Source organism: Acanthochromis polyacanthus, chromosome 13, assembly GCF_021347895.1.
Source record: "Acanthochromis polyacanthus isolate Apoly-LR-REF ecotype Palm Island chromosome 13, KAUST_Apoly_ChrSc, whole genome shotgun sequence".
Taxonomy (NCBI): domain Eukaryota; kingdom Metazoa; phylum Chordata; class Actinopteri; family Pomacentridae; genus Acanthochromis; species Acanthochromis polyacanthus.
Genome location: NC_067125.1, coordinates 23833208 through 23847991, shown reverse-complemented (window position 1 = coordinate 23847991; position 14784 = coordinate 23833208). Strand labels below are relative to the sequence as shown.

Genomic DNA, 14784 nt, shown 5'->3' with positions numbered 1-14784 from the left:
TGAAAGCTGATGCAGATGAGAACTCTGTGTTAATGCTGTTAGACTTAAGTGCAGCATTTGATACCGTAATGGGATATGTAGTGTAACTACTCATCGACTAAAGCAGAGACCAGCTCTTTTCTCATTTGACTGAGAGGAAATTCTGCAGCTGGATTGTTATGGCATTTCTAAAACTTTTGTACTTAAAACTCAATTTTTCTTGCATATATCAAAAAAGCAGAGAGTGGGTACTCAGCAAAACAGGTTTGATACATCATAACATTCTAAGTTTGATGAGTCCAGTTCTAGGATCTAGGTCTACTAAAGCACTCCTTACCAGAGAGACACCTGACGATATCAGACACGGTTTGGGGAATCCTGTTGCTACTGTTGCTAATGTTTAATTATATGTTATCTTGATCAATATGTGCACAGCTGATGTGTCATCTGCCAAAAACAGTTAAATTTTACTATCTGCAACTCTGGAGCAGACTGCATTGTGATGCACTGGAAAAAATGCTCCTCTCAAAACAAGAAAAAAAACTTATTTCAAAGAACTTTTACTTTGAAATACGTGAAAAAATCTGCCAATAGAACAAGTGAAAAATGTTTTGGTAAGATTTCTAGAAATAAGATATGATATTTAGAATCTTACAATTAGCTGGGAAACTTTTTTAAACTTTATTTTACCAGGATTGTCAACCTTAGGTGTCTTAACCCTCCTGTTGTCCTCATTTATGGCACCAAAAAATATTGTTGGCTTGTCTGAAAATTTTTTTTAAAAAATCAGCAAAATTTTCCCTCAAACTAATAAAATTTGCAAAATCTTCAGGAAGAAAATTCCTTAAAAGTTTCCCTTAAAAGTTTTATTTTAAAAAAAGTCCCCAAATTTGGCAAGAAATAATAATTTAAAAAATATTAAAATTGTAAATATTTTCCACAAATGAATAAAAGATTTTCCAAAAAATATCCTAAAACTATCTAAAATGATTCCATATAAATCAGTAAAACTATTTTCTTTAAGAACATTTGGGAAAAAATCAACCCGATTTTTTCCCCCGAATGTTCATAAAGAAACCCTTTTAACATTTGTTTCTTTCCCCAAAAAAATGTTCAAAAATTTCCCAAAAAAATTTGAAAATGTGGAAGTTTTCACTGTGAAAATATATAGATTTTTTTCACATTTTTAAACTTTAAAACAGGTCAATTTGACCTGCAGGACGACATAAGGGCTAAAACAAGATAATTTCAAGATTGTTTGACTTCACAAGATGTTTAAGATACATTGTCTTAAAACAAGTCCCTCTGTCTTGATGAAATGTCACTTGTTAAGTGAATTTATCTTAAATCAAGTGGGATGAGACATTTTGACTAAAAATAAGAGAAATAAACTTGGTAAGATTTAGAGTTTTTGCAGTGTGACATCAGTTTTACTGTTAATCATGAATCTCATTACATTAAGCTTGATGTAAAAATACCATTTCAGGTGACAGTTATCTTTATTGTTTCTTTCATTTTGATTTGTATATTAAGTGTTGAGGGTTAATCATTCAGATTTGTTATATTTTATTTACCACTGGATGTTTTTATCCAAAATGACAGTCTCAGAATTAGCCCTAAAGTAAGTGTATTTATTTTGCTGGCATTGCCTAAGTCCTTGTCAAATAATACAATATTTTCCTTGGTCTTCTTGTTCAGTGTCATGAATGACTGCTTTGTCGTTTCCAGGTTTCAAAGCCTTATTGAAGTGCCTGTCTGGAAGGTTCTGCAGTAGAGAGCTGATAGGAATCATGGGGCCGTCAGGGGCTGGGAAGTCCACCTTAATGAACATTCTAGCTGGATACAGGTGAGAGAGCAAAGATTCGCTCATACTAAAGGTGGAAGAACTGAAGTTATGTGTTCAAAGTTATGAGACAAATTAGAGGTTCCTGGTGCAAACATATGGCATTGCTAACACAGAGCCGTACGACCGGTGTAGCAGCCCGTGTGTGTGTATCATGTGTTCATGTTTCCCATTAAACTGTGAGGTGTTTGTGCTTGATGCTGCTCAGGGAATCAGGGATGAAGGGTCAGATCCTGGTAAATGGGAAACCCAGGGACCTGAGGACATTCAGGAAAATGTCCTGCTACATCATGCAGGAAGACATGCTGCTGCCACACCTCACTGCCAGGGAGGCCATGATGGTGAGCTGCTACTCAATACTTCAACTCAGGCTCACAAGATGCTTTGATTTTGAAACGTCCTGTAGTCGTTGTAGAATTGGTTGTGTGTTATTTTGAAATTCTTCCTGCTCAGATGTTCAGTAGCTTTTCTATCACATGATTATGGCACATTTTTTTCTCTTTTCTGCAGGTTTCAGCCAACTTAAAGCTGGATGAAACTATGGATGTGAAGAAAGAACTGGTTAGCTAAACACAAAACATCAAACAACTTAACACACACAGCAAAAAGGAAATGATAGTAAGAGTAGTCCTTGAATACCAAACCATGACCTCAGACACACGTAAGCCATGCTTATCCTTCCCTGTCCCAGTGAACATGGACGTATGCCCAATTTCTGTTGACACACTCCGTTCTGTTGACACATCAAACCACTTTAAATGAAATGTGCCAAAGTTGCCGGCACTTAGCTCTTGTCGGTCAGACAACTGACAGTGGTCTTTGTGAGTTGCATTATCAGCTACCTGAGGTATTGTTTAAGAATTGATTTTTCCAATATTCTTATCATATGTGACAGATGCTTTGTCCAAAACAAATGCATCCAAACCATGAGAGCAGAACAGATATGATAATCTAAAACTGGAAGTGTATGGCTTTAAAGAAGTGACAGAAACATGCTTTCACTCATTACACCATTAACACAAACTTATGATCAAACTACACAGTAGTTGTGTCTGAGAAGGTGGTTGTGGGTGACGACAGTGTCATACATTCCTGTGGCACTGAGACAGAAATGACAGACCACGTTCTTCCCTGACCAACCATAGCTTCCAATCTTGTTGCTGGGAAGGAGGAGCCAGGGACAGACTTCTGGAAAAAACAATGTAAAGAAGCAGCAGCATTCCAAAGTGGCGTACATGATACTGGCTGTCTGGTGTTTTGTTGCAAAGAAAAAGAAACAAAGGAAACGGCCATGAAGATGAGTGTGGGTCACACCGAGAGGGCAGCATGATCTGCCTGTCCTATCTTAGGAAAGCTGACATATGATAAAGTGGAATAAATATCTTCACTAGGAATGACTAATTTGTCAAAGGACATTTACTATAGCTAGCAGTTGTGTTTGCCATTGCATTTCAATCAGTCATGTTTCAAGTGTCGATAGATATAAATGTCGCAGGACCATTTTTCATTTGCTAACTGATGAACTGAGCTGTCTTTTTCCCTCTTCTGTTCACGGCTCAGGTGAATGAGATTCTGACTGCTTTAGGGCTCCTTGACTGTGCTCACACTCGTACCAGCTCACTGTCTGGCGGCCAGTGTAAACGTCTGGCCATTGCCCTCGAACTGGTCAACAATCCTCCAGTCATGTTCTTTGATGAACCCACCAGGTAAGTCAGACAGTCAGTGTTGTTGATTCAATGCAAATTTAAGACTCGGATTAAACTCCAATTAACTCCACTCAATCTAAAGTCAGTAGGTTACTGCAGGTATAGCCAGAGGAGACAGTGTGTCTCAGTTTGGATGTGAGTACAATACAAATACTTTAAGAGTTATGTTTTCTAGTTCTACTAGCATTATACTTTGAAAAGTTTATTATTTTTTATTATTTTTTATTGGTAATGTATGATTTCCAATGTGAACTTTGGGACTGAAATTTGTAATTCTTTTGTTGTAGAAAAGAGAAAATTGTGATGAAGCCAAAGGCAGACTCAGTCCAGACAGCACATCTGACTCCATATCTGTAATGAGAATTAGTCTTGTGACATTTAGACATATGGTGCAGTTATCCTCTTAATGATAGTGGTACCATCTAGAAATGAGGGCAGCTGGGCACTCTGGGATCCCAGCATTTTTTTTAACTCTTTCAAGAAAGAAGAACAATATTTTTAACAGCTTAGCAGAGATCCAGAAGTTTCTCTCATGAAAGTTCTTGTAATGACTAAAGTGGTGATTTGCTGCAGTAAACATCAAACTAAGCCAGGTTTATTAAGACTTGATGGGTTTGGTCATGATAACATATTGGTAACATAATATTTAGTGAGACAGGATCAAACAATTTTTCATCAGATTTCCTCAGATTAGGCATATTTATTTGGAATAGAAAGAAGTGAGGATCAATTACTACCCTGTCTATTAAAAATGGCTGCCTATCACTAAATTTAATCCATTAAACTCAAATATATATTTTTTAATTGTACACCTGAGGAAACAAATTTAGTCAGTAACTGCTCTACACAATAAGTCTGTATATCATTATCACCAGGCCACAGTGAGAGCTGACAAACTCCAACAGAAATGGACATTATTACTTCTGTCAAACCAAAACTGTAAATTACAGAGTTAATAACAGCCCCATTATGACTCAGTGACACAGATGTTAGTGGACATGTTGTAAAAATCTTCAGCTGCAACTCAGAGGTATTTGTTGCAACAAAAAGGAGTCATGACAATGTTACAGCAGTTCTAGTCCTTGTAGAGTTAGATGGCCTGGTAATTAATTTTTGCCATGCTTGGTTAAAAGGTTAGTTGACTTTCAGTGAAGACTCCAAGAGACAGTGTTGTTTTCGTTATTACACTTAATTCTCCATACAGATCAAACAGGTAGATGGGTTGTTATTTTCAAATGACTTCACAGCAGCTCAAGTATTTTGTCTTTGTGTTTTCAGTGGTTTAGACAGTGTGTCGTGCTACCAGGTGGTCTCTCTAATGCGTTCCCTGGCACTGGGAGGACGTACCATCATCTGCACCATTCACCAGCCAAGTGCCAAACTGTTTGAGATGTTTGACAAGGTGTGGATGGATGGATGGATGGATGGATGGGTGGATGGGTGGATGGATGGATGGGTGGATGGGTGGGTGGGTGGGTGGATGGATGGGTGGATGGATGGGTGGATGGGTGGGTGGATGGGTGGATGGATGGTTGGGTGGATGGATGGTTGGGTGGATGGGTGGATGGTTGGGTGGATGGGTGGATGGATGGATGGGTGGATGGGTGGATGGGTGGATGGATGGATGGATGGATGGGTGGATGGGTGGATGGATGGATGGGTGGATGGGTGGGTGGGTGGGTGGATGGATGGTTGGGTGGATGGATGGATGGTTGGGTGGGTGGATGGGTGGTTTGGTGGATGGGTGGGTGGTTTGGTGGATGGTTGGGTGGATGGATGGATGGTTGGGTGGGTGGATGGGTGGTTTGGTGGATGGGTGGGTGGTTTGGTGGATGGGTGGGTGGGTGGATGGATGGGTGGATGGATAGATAATTTTATGAGAAACTGGTGTGTGTGCATGTGCATTAGCTGTGAGTTTCTATGAAGTTTAGTCTTGTAAGCATTGACTGTGGTGTTCCTCCATAGCTCTACATCCTCAGCCAAGGACAGTGCATCTACAAAGGCACAGTCCCATACCTCATCCCCTATCTGAAGACTCTGGGCCTCTACTGTCCTACCTACCACAACCCTGCAGACTTCAGTACGTTCACATTTATTTCTGTTTCTCACAATTGGCCGAGAACAGTCTAAAAGCATTTTCAAATCAAGCCATATTTTCCTGTCTCTCTGCTTTTCTCCCTGATTCAGTCATTGAAGTAGCATCAGGAGAATATGGAGACCTGAACCCTGTGCTGTTTGAGGCAGTCCAGGGTGGAATGTGTGCAGTAGAGGAGAAGAAGAATCAGTGCGACACCAATGGCCAGTCAGTCTGTGCAACAAAGTGCCCCATGGTGCGTCGGACTTAATGTGTTGATGTGCTGGGCGTTGCTCATTCTATTTCTGTTCATCTTTTCTGTTATGAAGGAGGTCCTTACCTATATCAGAGCCAAGTTTAAATAGATTCTACTTCAGTTGATGTTAGACATGGTGCATACTAAACCATCTCTGTTACTGACTGGAAACCTGTCCAGCATCTAACCCACCTGTCACTCCTGTATTAGCTGGAAGGCTTCAGCACCCCCATGACACTCTTAAGGATAGTGGATGTAATTTATGGTGCTTTACATTAAAGGTCTAGTTTGAAATTGTCTAAATGCATTTCAACTTCCTTCCAAGAGTTACACTGATACCACTCTATTGCAGTTTTGTAGGAGGTTCTCTGCCAAATCTTTTCTTGGCAGAACACTCAGAGAATCTAAAAAATAACTCAGTCAAGAAATAGTGGTGCTGGTAGATGGATTTTCCTGTCTGCCCAAGTCAGCTCTTTATGTCATTGTTTTAAGTGAAGTTAATCTACTGGTAGTAGCTTCATATAGTGGGGTCCAAAAGTCTGAGATCATATTAAAACTCAAGAAATATTTCAGACTCTGCTCTGTTTCTTTGTCAGCAATCAGACTATAGCAGATTAATGGCAGCACCATGTTAACTTCTTTGTGCAAAGGTCTGATTTTCTTGAATTATGTCCTCCCATTGAAGCAGATGACTCTCAGGTAGATTTATTGACTGATCAGAGGCTTGTTCAACTAAATCAGCCCACAACCGTTGTTCTCCTGTTAGAAATATGGCTTTATGTCAAGCTTCCAGCAGATCATTGCTGACTAAACAGTATTGTGATAGTGAGAAACATGGCATCAGAATAGGTTAAAGTGCCAGAAATTCGATTGTTATTCTGAGCAGAGAGGAGCTTTTCTAAATGTCAAATCATGGCTAGACTGAGGGTTTCTAAAGGGACAGTGCATGGAGCTCTGAAATAGAGTGGAAACTGGATCAGGTGTATACAGCACAGGATCAGGAAGAACAAAAAGGGGGTTGTTTTTAGCTGATATTTGTTTGATTGATCAATGAATGGTTTGGTCCAAAAACAATTAAAAAATGAAAATGTCCATCACATTTTACAACAGTTAGCTTGTTTTGTCCTCCACATTCTAAAAGCCAAAGATCTTAACGCTTTGATGTTCGGTGTGGGTCAGGACATACCCATTTTCCATTGGATTTGGGTCGCTTTTGATCCATGTTGTGCATCTAAGGGTTAAAAGGACTCGATGTAAAAGAAGGATAATCATCAAATTCTGACATTTGAGAACCTAAAGTCTATCAAATACACTCCCCTCCAAAAGTATTGGACCAGTGAAGCCAATTCCTTTAATTTTGCAGTAGACTGAAAACATTTGGGTTTGAAATGAAAACATGAATATGAGACAAGAGATCAACATGTCAGCTTTTATTTCCAGGTATTTGATAGAATCACCACAAACTAAATGATGCACACCAAACATGATCATGGTGTTTCCCACTGTGGGAAAGTGGTTGGAGTGGTTGGTTTCTAGATCAAATCATTTTGTCCAGTTAGCCTGATCTTGGCAGCAGAATGTTGTGCTGTAATTTTGAGCTGAGTTGATTTTCCTCTGATTTCTCCAGGATGCCGGGCACGTGGAGAGCCATACTTTTGCCACAAGCACACTAACTCAGTTCTGTATCCTCTTCAAGAGAACCTTCATTACTATATGTCGAGACCAGGTGGGTGGTGATGCGTTCAAAACACGATCACCGCGTACCGATCACATTAAGTCTTTTCATGTATCATTTGTGTCTGAGACTGGATGTTTTCTTCTGCTGTCATTTTGTCTCCAGGTTTTGACTCACCTCCGATTGACGTCCCACATCGCCATAGGTGTGTTAATAGGTTTGCTCTATCTGAACATTGGCAATGATGCCAGCAAGGTGTTTAACAACACTGGATTTCTCTTCTTCTCTATGCTCTTCCTCATGTTTGGAGCGCTCATGCCAACTGTGTTAACCTGTGAGTACAACCAAGAGGAGAACAGAGACTCATATTCACATCCTGTTTATTGTTCACAGTGTTAATCAATGAGGTCCAATTTTAGCATCCCATAATGTCTGAGTTGATATTGATTTTTGTCCTGTATGTAAACACATAATGCTCCATCTGGCAGTTCCTCTGGAGATGTCTGTGTTTCTGAGGGAGCACCTTAACTACTGGTACAGTCTGAAAGCCTACTACCTGGCCAAGACCATGGCTGATATCCCATTCCAGGTGAGCTGCTGGTGTTGGAACTGGATGGGTGGGTTGGCTCACCTGGGTGCTGACAGCTCTGTAGCACTTATCAAAATATAACTACATAGCTACACACCACTGCACTCTAGTGTTAGTTGAAGGTGTGATCAGTTTGTTGGAGTAGCTCGTGTTTCACCAGTGTGTCTACGGTGTTTGTCCTGTGCTGACTGTTCGGCAATTTTCAATCAGCTGTCAGTGGTTACCGATATTTGCTTACACTCACTGGCCACTGTACCAGAAACACCTGCGCACCTGCTTATTCATGGAGTTATCAATTATCCAGTCATGTGCCAGCAGTGGAGTAAATTCAGTTCAAGTCAACCATCCATTAACTATACAACATAGAGACAAACAAGCATACTCACACCTCCGGACAATTTAGAATCACCAGTTAACCTCAGAATGTTTTTGGACGGTGAGAGGAAGCCGGAGAAAAAAAACGATGCATGCACAAGGAGAACATGCAAACTCCACACAGAAAGATCCCAGCAGGGACGCAAACAAGGGATCTTCTAGCTGGAAGGCAAAGTTTTATTTACAAAGCACCAGTTACAATTCAGATTGTCTCAAGACGTTGTGCAGAACCCATGAGGTAAATGACATCCTATATGACTCACTGGATATAAGTCTGTAATTGGCAGCTTATTTCAGGCAGCTTTCTCCTCTCCTTCTGATATCTGCTTATTACTGTTTTCAGAATCCACCTCGCTACAGAAAACAACAGTGTGGTAGTTCAGCAACTTTCCGCAATAAAAATGTAAAGTTTTGCGGAGGTTTTAGATCTTGCAGTAAGGCAGCCCTGCTCGTTTCTTTTTTCTTTCTGTTTTGTTAATGATCTATTTTAGTGACCGGTTTCCATCTGTCATTATTTTGAGGGGAAACCAAAGCGATTATGATTGGTTTAGAAATACAAATTAAGCTACGCATTTTTCCCCCTATAGTAGAATGATGAGGAGCAGCCAGACTATTATGTTCTACAGACTCAGCAAGATTATGTAGATAGAGTTCAGGGGAAAAACTGTTGTGTCCGTGACTTTGATGTGATCCTATGTTGGTGACACTGAACATTTTTGAAACTGCAGAACTCCTGGGTTTTTACCACAATGATCTCTAGACTTTGCTCCAAATTATATGAAAAATAAATACATCCAGTGAGTGAAGGTTCTGTTGACAGAAGCTCAGAAAAAGTATCTCACAGTGAACAACACATTCCACTGCAGGAGCTCAGGTTCCTTTACTGTCAGATGAAAACAGAAAACTGAGACTGCAGTGGACACAGGCTGACCAAACATATGCTAGTCTGTTGAATCTTGATTTGTCTTTGATTTATCAAACCTAAAGACTGAGACTGTCACTTCTACCCAGCATTAGCATGCTGTTTCTATGTGTGGAGTTTGCATGTTCTCCCTGTGCATGTGTGGGCTTTCTCTGGGTTCTCCAACTTCCTCCCACAATCCAAAAACATGCTGAGGATAATTTGGTGCACAGAGCAAAACTTTTATGATCTGACAGTACTGAGAATGAAATGTGGAGTTTTATGAGTTCATATTTGCAAAGTTAAGTAACAATGAGTGCAAAGTAACCTTAACCATCAGATTTAAAGATGACCAAAAAAATAAATACAATCAGCATGTGTGTCCTCAATCATCAATGTCTCATTTGCTGCTACACTGAGATTGTTCATTTTGCTCCTAACATGCCTGTATTGGAATAAAAAGATGATTTAACACAGTTGTGTGTGTTCCATTGTGCCTGCAGCTTTAGTGCTGTTTGCTCTGAATGTGACTGAACAAATGTTTTATTCTGGGGTTTATTATAATTATCAAAGTTTGTTTTTTAGGTCATCTGCCCCATCATGTACTGCAGCATAGTGTACTGGATGACAGAGCAGCCTCCTGAGGCCACCCGCTACCTGCTCTTCATCGCCCTGTCCACCTGTACTGCGCTGGTAGCCCAGTCGCTGGGCCTGCTGGTTGGTGCTGCCTCCACCTCACTACAGGTACTGCTGGTTTGACTGTTCACTGTGAGGTGTGTCAGCTCATGTTGTACTAGGATGAGACAGCTCATGACATCTGCACCCTCCCACAGGTAGCCACATTTGTTGGACCTGTCACGGCCATCCCAGTGCTGCTCTTCTCTGGATTCTTTGTGAACTTTGACACAATCCCCAAATATCTGCAGTGGAGTTCCTACGTGTCTTATGTCAGGTGTGTACACAAAGCTTCAGGTCACATTGGCAAACATAACAACTGTGCATATTTAGGTTTACATGTACGGATGCTGGGTGGATTATATGCTCATCAGATGACTGAACTGTTTGTTATTGTCTGTATTCTGTGTAATGGTTTGTTTAATTGGCTGATTAGACTTGAAAACAAAGCATCATAACACAAACTCGGCCTCTGGGTTAATTAAACAAGCATATTTAGAATCTGTCCAGAAAGAAAAACAGAACAAAGGTGGACAGTGAATGCATTAGTTTGTGCTGTCGATGTTATTACAGTTTACCTGTAAAATGAAGTATTTTTCATGATGTTACAGGTGTGTCCACTTTGATTTCACTCCCAGTGAAATGGTTTAGAAGATGTGGTTAAACTGCTGTCACACTGTCAGAGTGCTGACCCTGCACAACACAGCACAATACAGCTGTGTTCAGCATTTAACTGATCGAGTACAATGTGATCATTAGTGATAAATGCGTTCAAAGTGTCAATCAAAATAAGTGGCTTTATGTAACCCAATAACAATAACTTGAATCTGTTGTTTAGCGGCTACAGTACCCGTTGGCCCAGTATTAGTGGAAAGATTTGACTATTTATCATCCTCAAAGGATGAAACCATTAGATATATGTAACCCTGTTGCTAAAAAGGTTTAAAGCCCAGCAGGTTGCTGAGTTATATTTAAAACATCACCACAATTACACCATTTATGAGTCAGTGAATGTAAACATTTTACAGACTCAGCAGATATTGTGATATTTCATTTAAACATTGTTCTACGTCTCAATCAAAAAATGTGTCTAAAATAAACTGTTGTCAAGGATGCAGGCGGTTTGCACAGAGTAGACAAGCATGGAAGCGAATTAGAGAGACTGACAAAAAAATATACCGTATGTGATCAATAAAATGAATGCAGCATGTCTCAGAAAGGCTAAACAGAGGAGCAAACTGTCAGTAAGTTGTTGGAAGATACATTCTACATGGTGAAGTATCTTTCTCAAGTTGATATGCAAAGTAGTGTATAGAAACCTGTAAACGTTTGGTTTGTATAGGCTGTAAAAATGCAAGTAACGAACTTCTATAGTATGTTAAAAAATATATTTTTTCACGTACAGGAGGTCCTCAGTTTACAACGTCTTCAACCTACAGCATTTTGTTGTTACGTGGAACTAGTTGGCGAGTGGAGCGGATGAATAGGTCGTCACGCGGTGCTGTAGAGCTTTGTTTACATTTGCCCGTTGTACGCCATCTTGGATTGTGCTACATTCACTAACTTTTTATCCTTCATTATGGCTCCCAAGTGTAAATCAGACTTTTCTGATGCTTCGAAGAAAAGGAAAGCCATCTCCATGGAAGAGAAATTAAATATAATGAAATGTTCGGAACAATTCATTTCAATTTTATTTATATAGTGCCAATTACAATCAAATTGTCTCAATACGCTTTACAGAACCCATATGCCTGAACCCCAGAGCAGCCCTAAGGCAACAGTGGCAAGGAAAACACCCTTTAACAGGGAAAAAACCTCAAGCAGAACCCAGCTCTTTATGTGGGGGACCCATCTGCTGCTGGCCGGGCGAGTTGAGAAGGACAGAGGAGGTAGAAAGGTAGAGGTAGAGATGGAGGGGTGGAGAGGTATAGGAAGAGAGGTAGAGGAAGAGAGGTAGAAGTGGAGAGGGCTGGAGGAAGAGAGGGGTGGGGAACAAGGAACATATAACACACAATTGGATACATGTATGAGAAGCTAGATGATATGTACAAAGTACAAGCTAACATTGAAACTGATTCATAGTTTACTGTTATGGTATACGGCTCTGGCATTAAATATACTATATATATATATAGCTGGTGGTAAAATTCAAACAGCATGTAGAAGAGCATATCAAGTGTAGTGAGGGTGATGCAGAGTAGACTGGTGGAAATGGGCAGCTGGAAGCAGTGGGCTGGAGGAAGGTCAGCAGCAGCATCCCACAGTGGACATGATGGAGACTGGACCAGGTGGTGGGACAGCAAGCACAGATCTGAAGCCTCCAGCTCTGGGACCAGGCACAAAGGACAAACACCGAGAAACATCAATCAAGTTGTAACCCTCAGTAGTGATGCACAGAATGGCTTTGTTTACATTTTTGCTGGAGTTCCGACTTATGGTGAAAATCAGCTTACATCGATCCGTAGGAACAGAACTCTGATGTAAGTCGAGGACCTCCTGTATTGTACTTGAGAAAAGGTTGTACATGTTTTGTCCAGTTTCTGTATTTTTGTGTAAAATAAATAAAGTGATAATTAACTTTTTTTATAACTATGTTTTGCTGCACAAAAGGTATTTTTCACTTCTCTCTACTTCTACCCATTGTTTACATTGAGGTGCATGACTTTATATCAGTGAAAAGTTAACACAATAAAGAGAGTTTGACAAGAGCAAAAAAAAATACATAGAAACTGCTTGAGGTCATAAAGGTTACCATCTGAGCTACTGTGACAGAATCTGAGGTGAAGTTGTTTGCAGTTATGAACCCGCCTCAGTCTTTGTGTCTCTGCTGCAGGTACGGCTTTGAAGGGGTGATCCTGTCCATCTATGGCATGAACCGCTCAGAGCTGGAGTGTCCAGGGAAGGCGTGCAAGTTCCAACAGCCTGAAGAAGTTCTGCAGCTGTTGGACGTGGAAGATGCAAAGCTCTACATAGATTTCATTGTCCTCGGTGTCTTCTTCATCATCCTACGACTGGCCACTTACCTCGTCCTCCGCTACAAGGTCAAGTCTGAGAGATAGGTTTCACTGGGCTCATCTACCTAAACTCACAGTCCTACCTGTTGTCATTCCAGACGTGAACTCTTTCTGTGCACAGAGAACATGTCATGTCATGTGGGAATTTGTTTCATTTCATTTTACTTATTGCTGCTAAAAGGACAGAATACATATCTTGATTCTGTTCTCCTGCCAGCAGCTGTGGAGGTGACGATGCAGAGCAGTGAGGAGTCAGCTTACAAATCAACATTCACCTGTTTTACCTCATCAAGACTTAACTCGTGTGCACAGAGACACATCAGCGGTGAGACTGAGCCACATTCAGCAGCATGTACTGTACACTTCATTAGATAGAGATGTTTTGAGAACAAGCTGGAAGTGATGCAGTAACAGAATGGACATGCATGTTTATTCTACACTGTGCTGCTGTTCTGTTGGGACTTTGTCCACAAAACTGCCCCCTTGAGAAAACAGAGTGTTTACATTACTCTTTAAGCCAAAAAACTGAGGCTAAACTGTTGCACTGGAGAAGAAGTGTGATGTCTTGTGCCTGAAAGAGTGAAAATGAATGTTTTTCACTGATAATCACGGGATCATTCTATATGCTTGCTGTATGAAAACAGCTTGTTTTTGTTCTATATTCTTGTTGTCATGTGACTCGGGTGGCAGTGGAGCCCCAAAACATTTGCTTTAAATCATTGTTGAGCAAAATTGCTTTTTAACATGTTGATAGTTGTAAATTAAGCTTTACTATGATTTCCTAAAGAACTTTAGTATTTTTTGTACTTCCTTAATATGATCTAAAATCTTTCAAATCTTAGTTGCAATAAAATCCTTAAGCCTTAATCATTATCACACTGTGCTGTATTATCTTTAGTACCCTATGCATATGCAATAATATTAATGTATTTAAGTAGAATAGATAAATTAATGTACGGTTATTGTTTTGTGTCCACTCTACATCCAGTAATACCACAAGGACACAACATGCTCATGCAGTCATGTTTGGTGCTATCTAAAGTTTCATGTTTTATTTGAAATACATGTAATATATATATATATATATATATATATATATATATATATATTTGTATGCTTCTGCACATTACAAAGATACTGGGCACTTAGAGAGCAACCAAAGAGAAGCCAATGTAACTGGAAGTATGTTCCAATGTATTAACTGTTTCTTTTTCTTTTTTGATGTTATGACCTCTTTATGTGCATTACTTCATTCTCTGTTGAAACATATTCTTAGGAATACTGTACAGCTATTTACACTTACTGATATTCCAATAAACACTCATCTCACTAATTCCGTTACTTCGGTTTATTACTTTAAAGGAAATACCACACTCGTCCTTTACTTGGAAACTTCTGGAATGCCTCTACAGAAAAACGTGAGGAATCACTTATCTAAACCTGTTCAACCAGCTCCACTCAGTTACTACCAGGTGTTTGAGCTGTACATCCAGTCTCTAAAGAACCGACTGCTTTTCCGACTGCAGGAACCTTTATCCGTGTTCTCAACACAACAACAGTCCATGTAGAACCTCTTTTGAGTCTTTCAGGGTGGTAATTCTGAGCAGCCATGAAAAAACTATGATGCCGGTCTCAACATAGATTAGTTCAGTTCATAGACGACAATAGTGGTTGGTTAAACTCTTAAGAGGACAACA

General features: G+C 40.0%; 1 protein-coding gene across 3 annotated transcripts in view; it reads left to right on the top strand.

Moving 5' to 3' along the window:
• Positions 1–14420, top strand: part of LOC110955872 (ATP-binding cassette sub-family G member 4-like) — a 36783-nt gene extending 22363 nt beyond the window's left edge. For 2 of the 3 annotated variants that reach the window (XM_051958113.1, XM_022201016.2), the window contains exons 3-15: positions 1708–1825; positions 2031–2163; positions 2333–2383; positions 3383–3528; positions 4807–4930; positions 5494–5608; positions 5716–5858; positions 7486–7584; positions 7699–7867; positions 8022–8122; positions 9984–10142; positions 10232–10350; positions 12907–14420. In XM_051958113.1, coding sequence (XP_051814073.1) covers positions 1708–1825; positions 2031–2163; positions 2333–2383; positions 3383–3528; positions 4807–4930; positions 5494–5608; positions 5716–5858; positions 7486–7584; positions 7699–7867; positions 8022–8122; positions 9984–10142; positions 10232–10350; positions 12907–13132 — 1703 coding nt within the window. In that variant the 3' untranslated portion in view covers positions 13133–14420. The remainder of the gene's footprint in view (positions 1–1707; positions 1826–2030; positions 2164–2332; positions 2384–3382; positions 3529–4806; positions 4931–5493; positions 5609–5715; positions 5859–7485; positions 7585–7698; positions 7868–8021; positions 8123–9983; positions 10143–10231; positions 10351–12906) is intronic. The other variant, XM_051958114.1, reaches the window with a different exon arrangement.
• Positions 14421–14784: the final 364 nt, after the last annotated feature.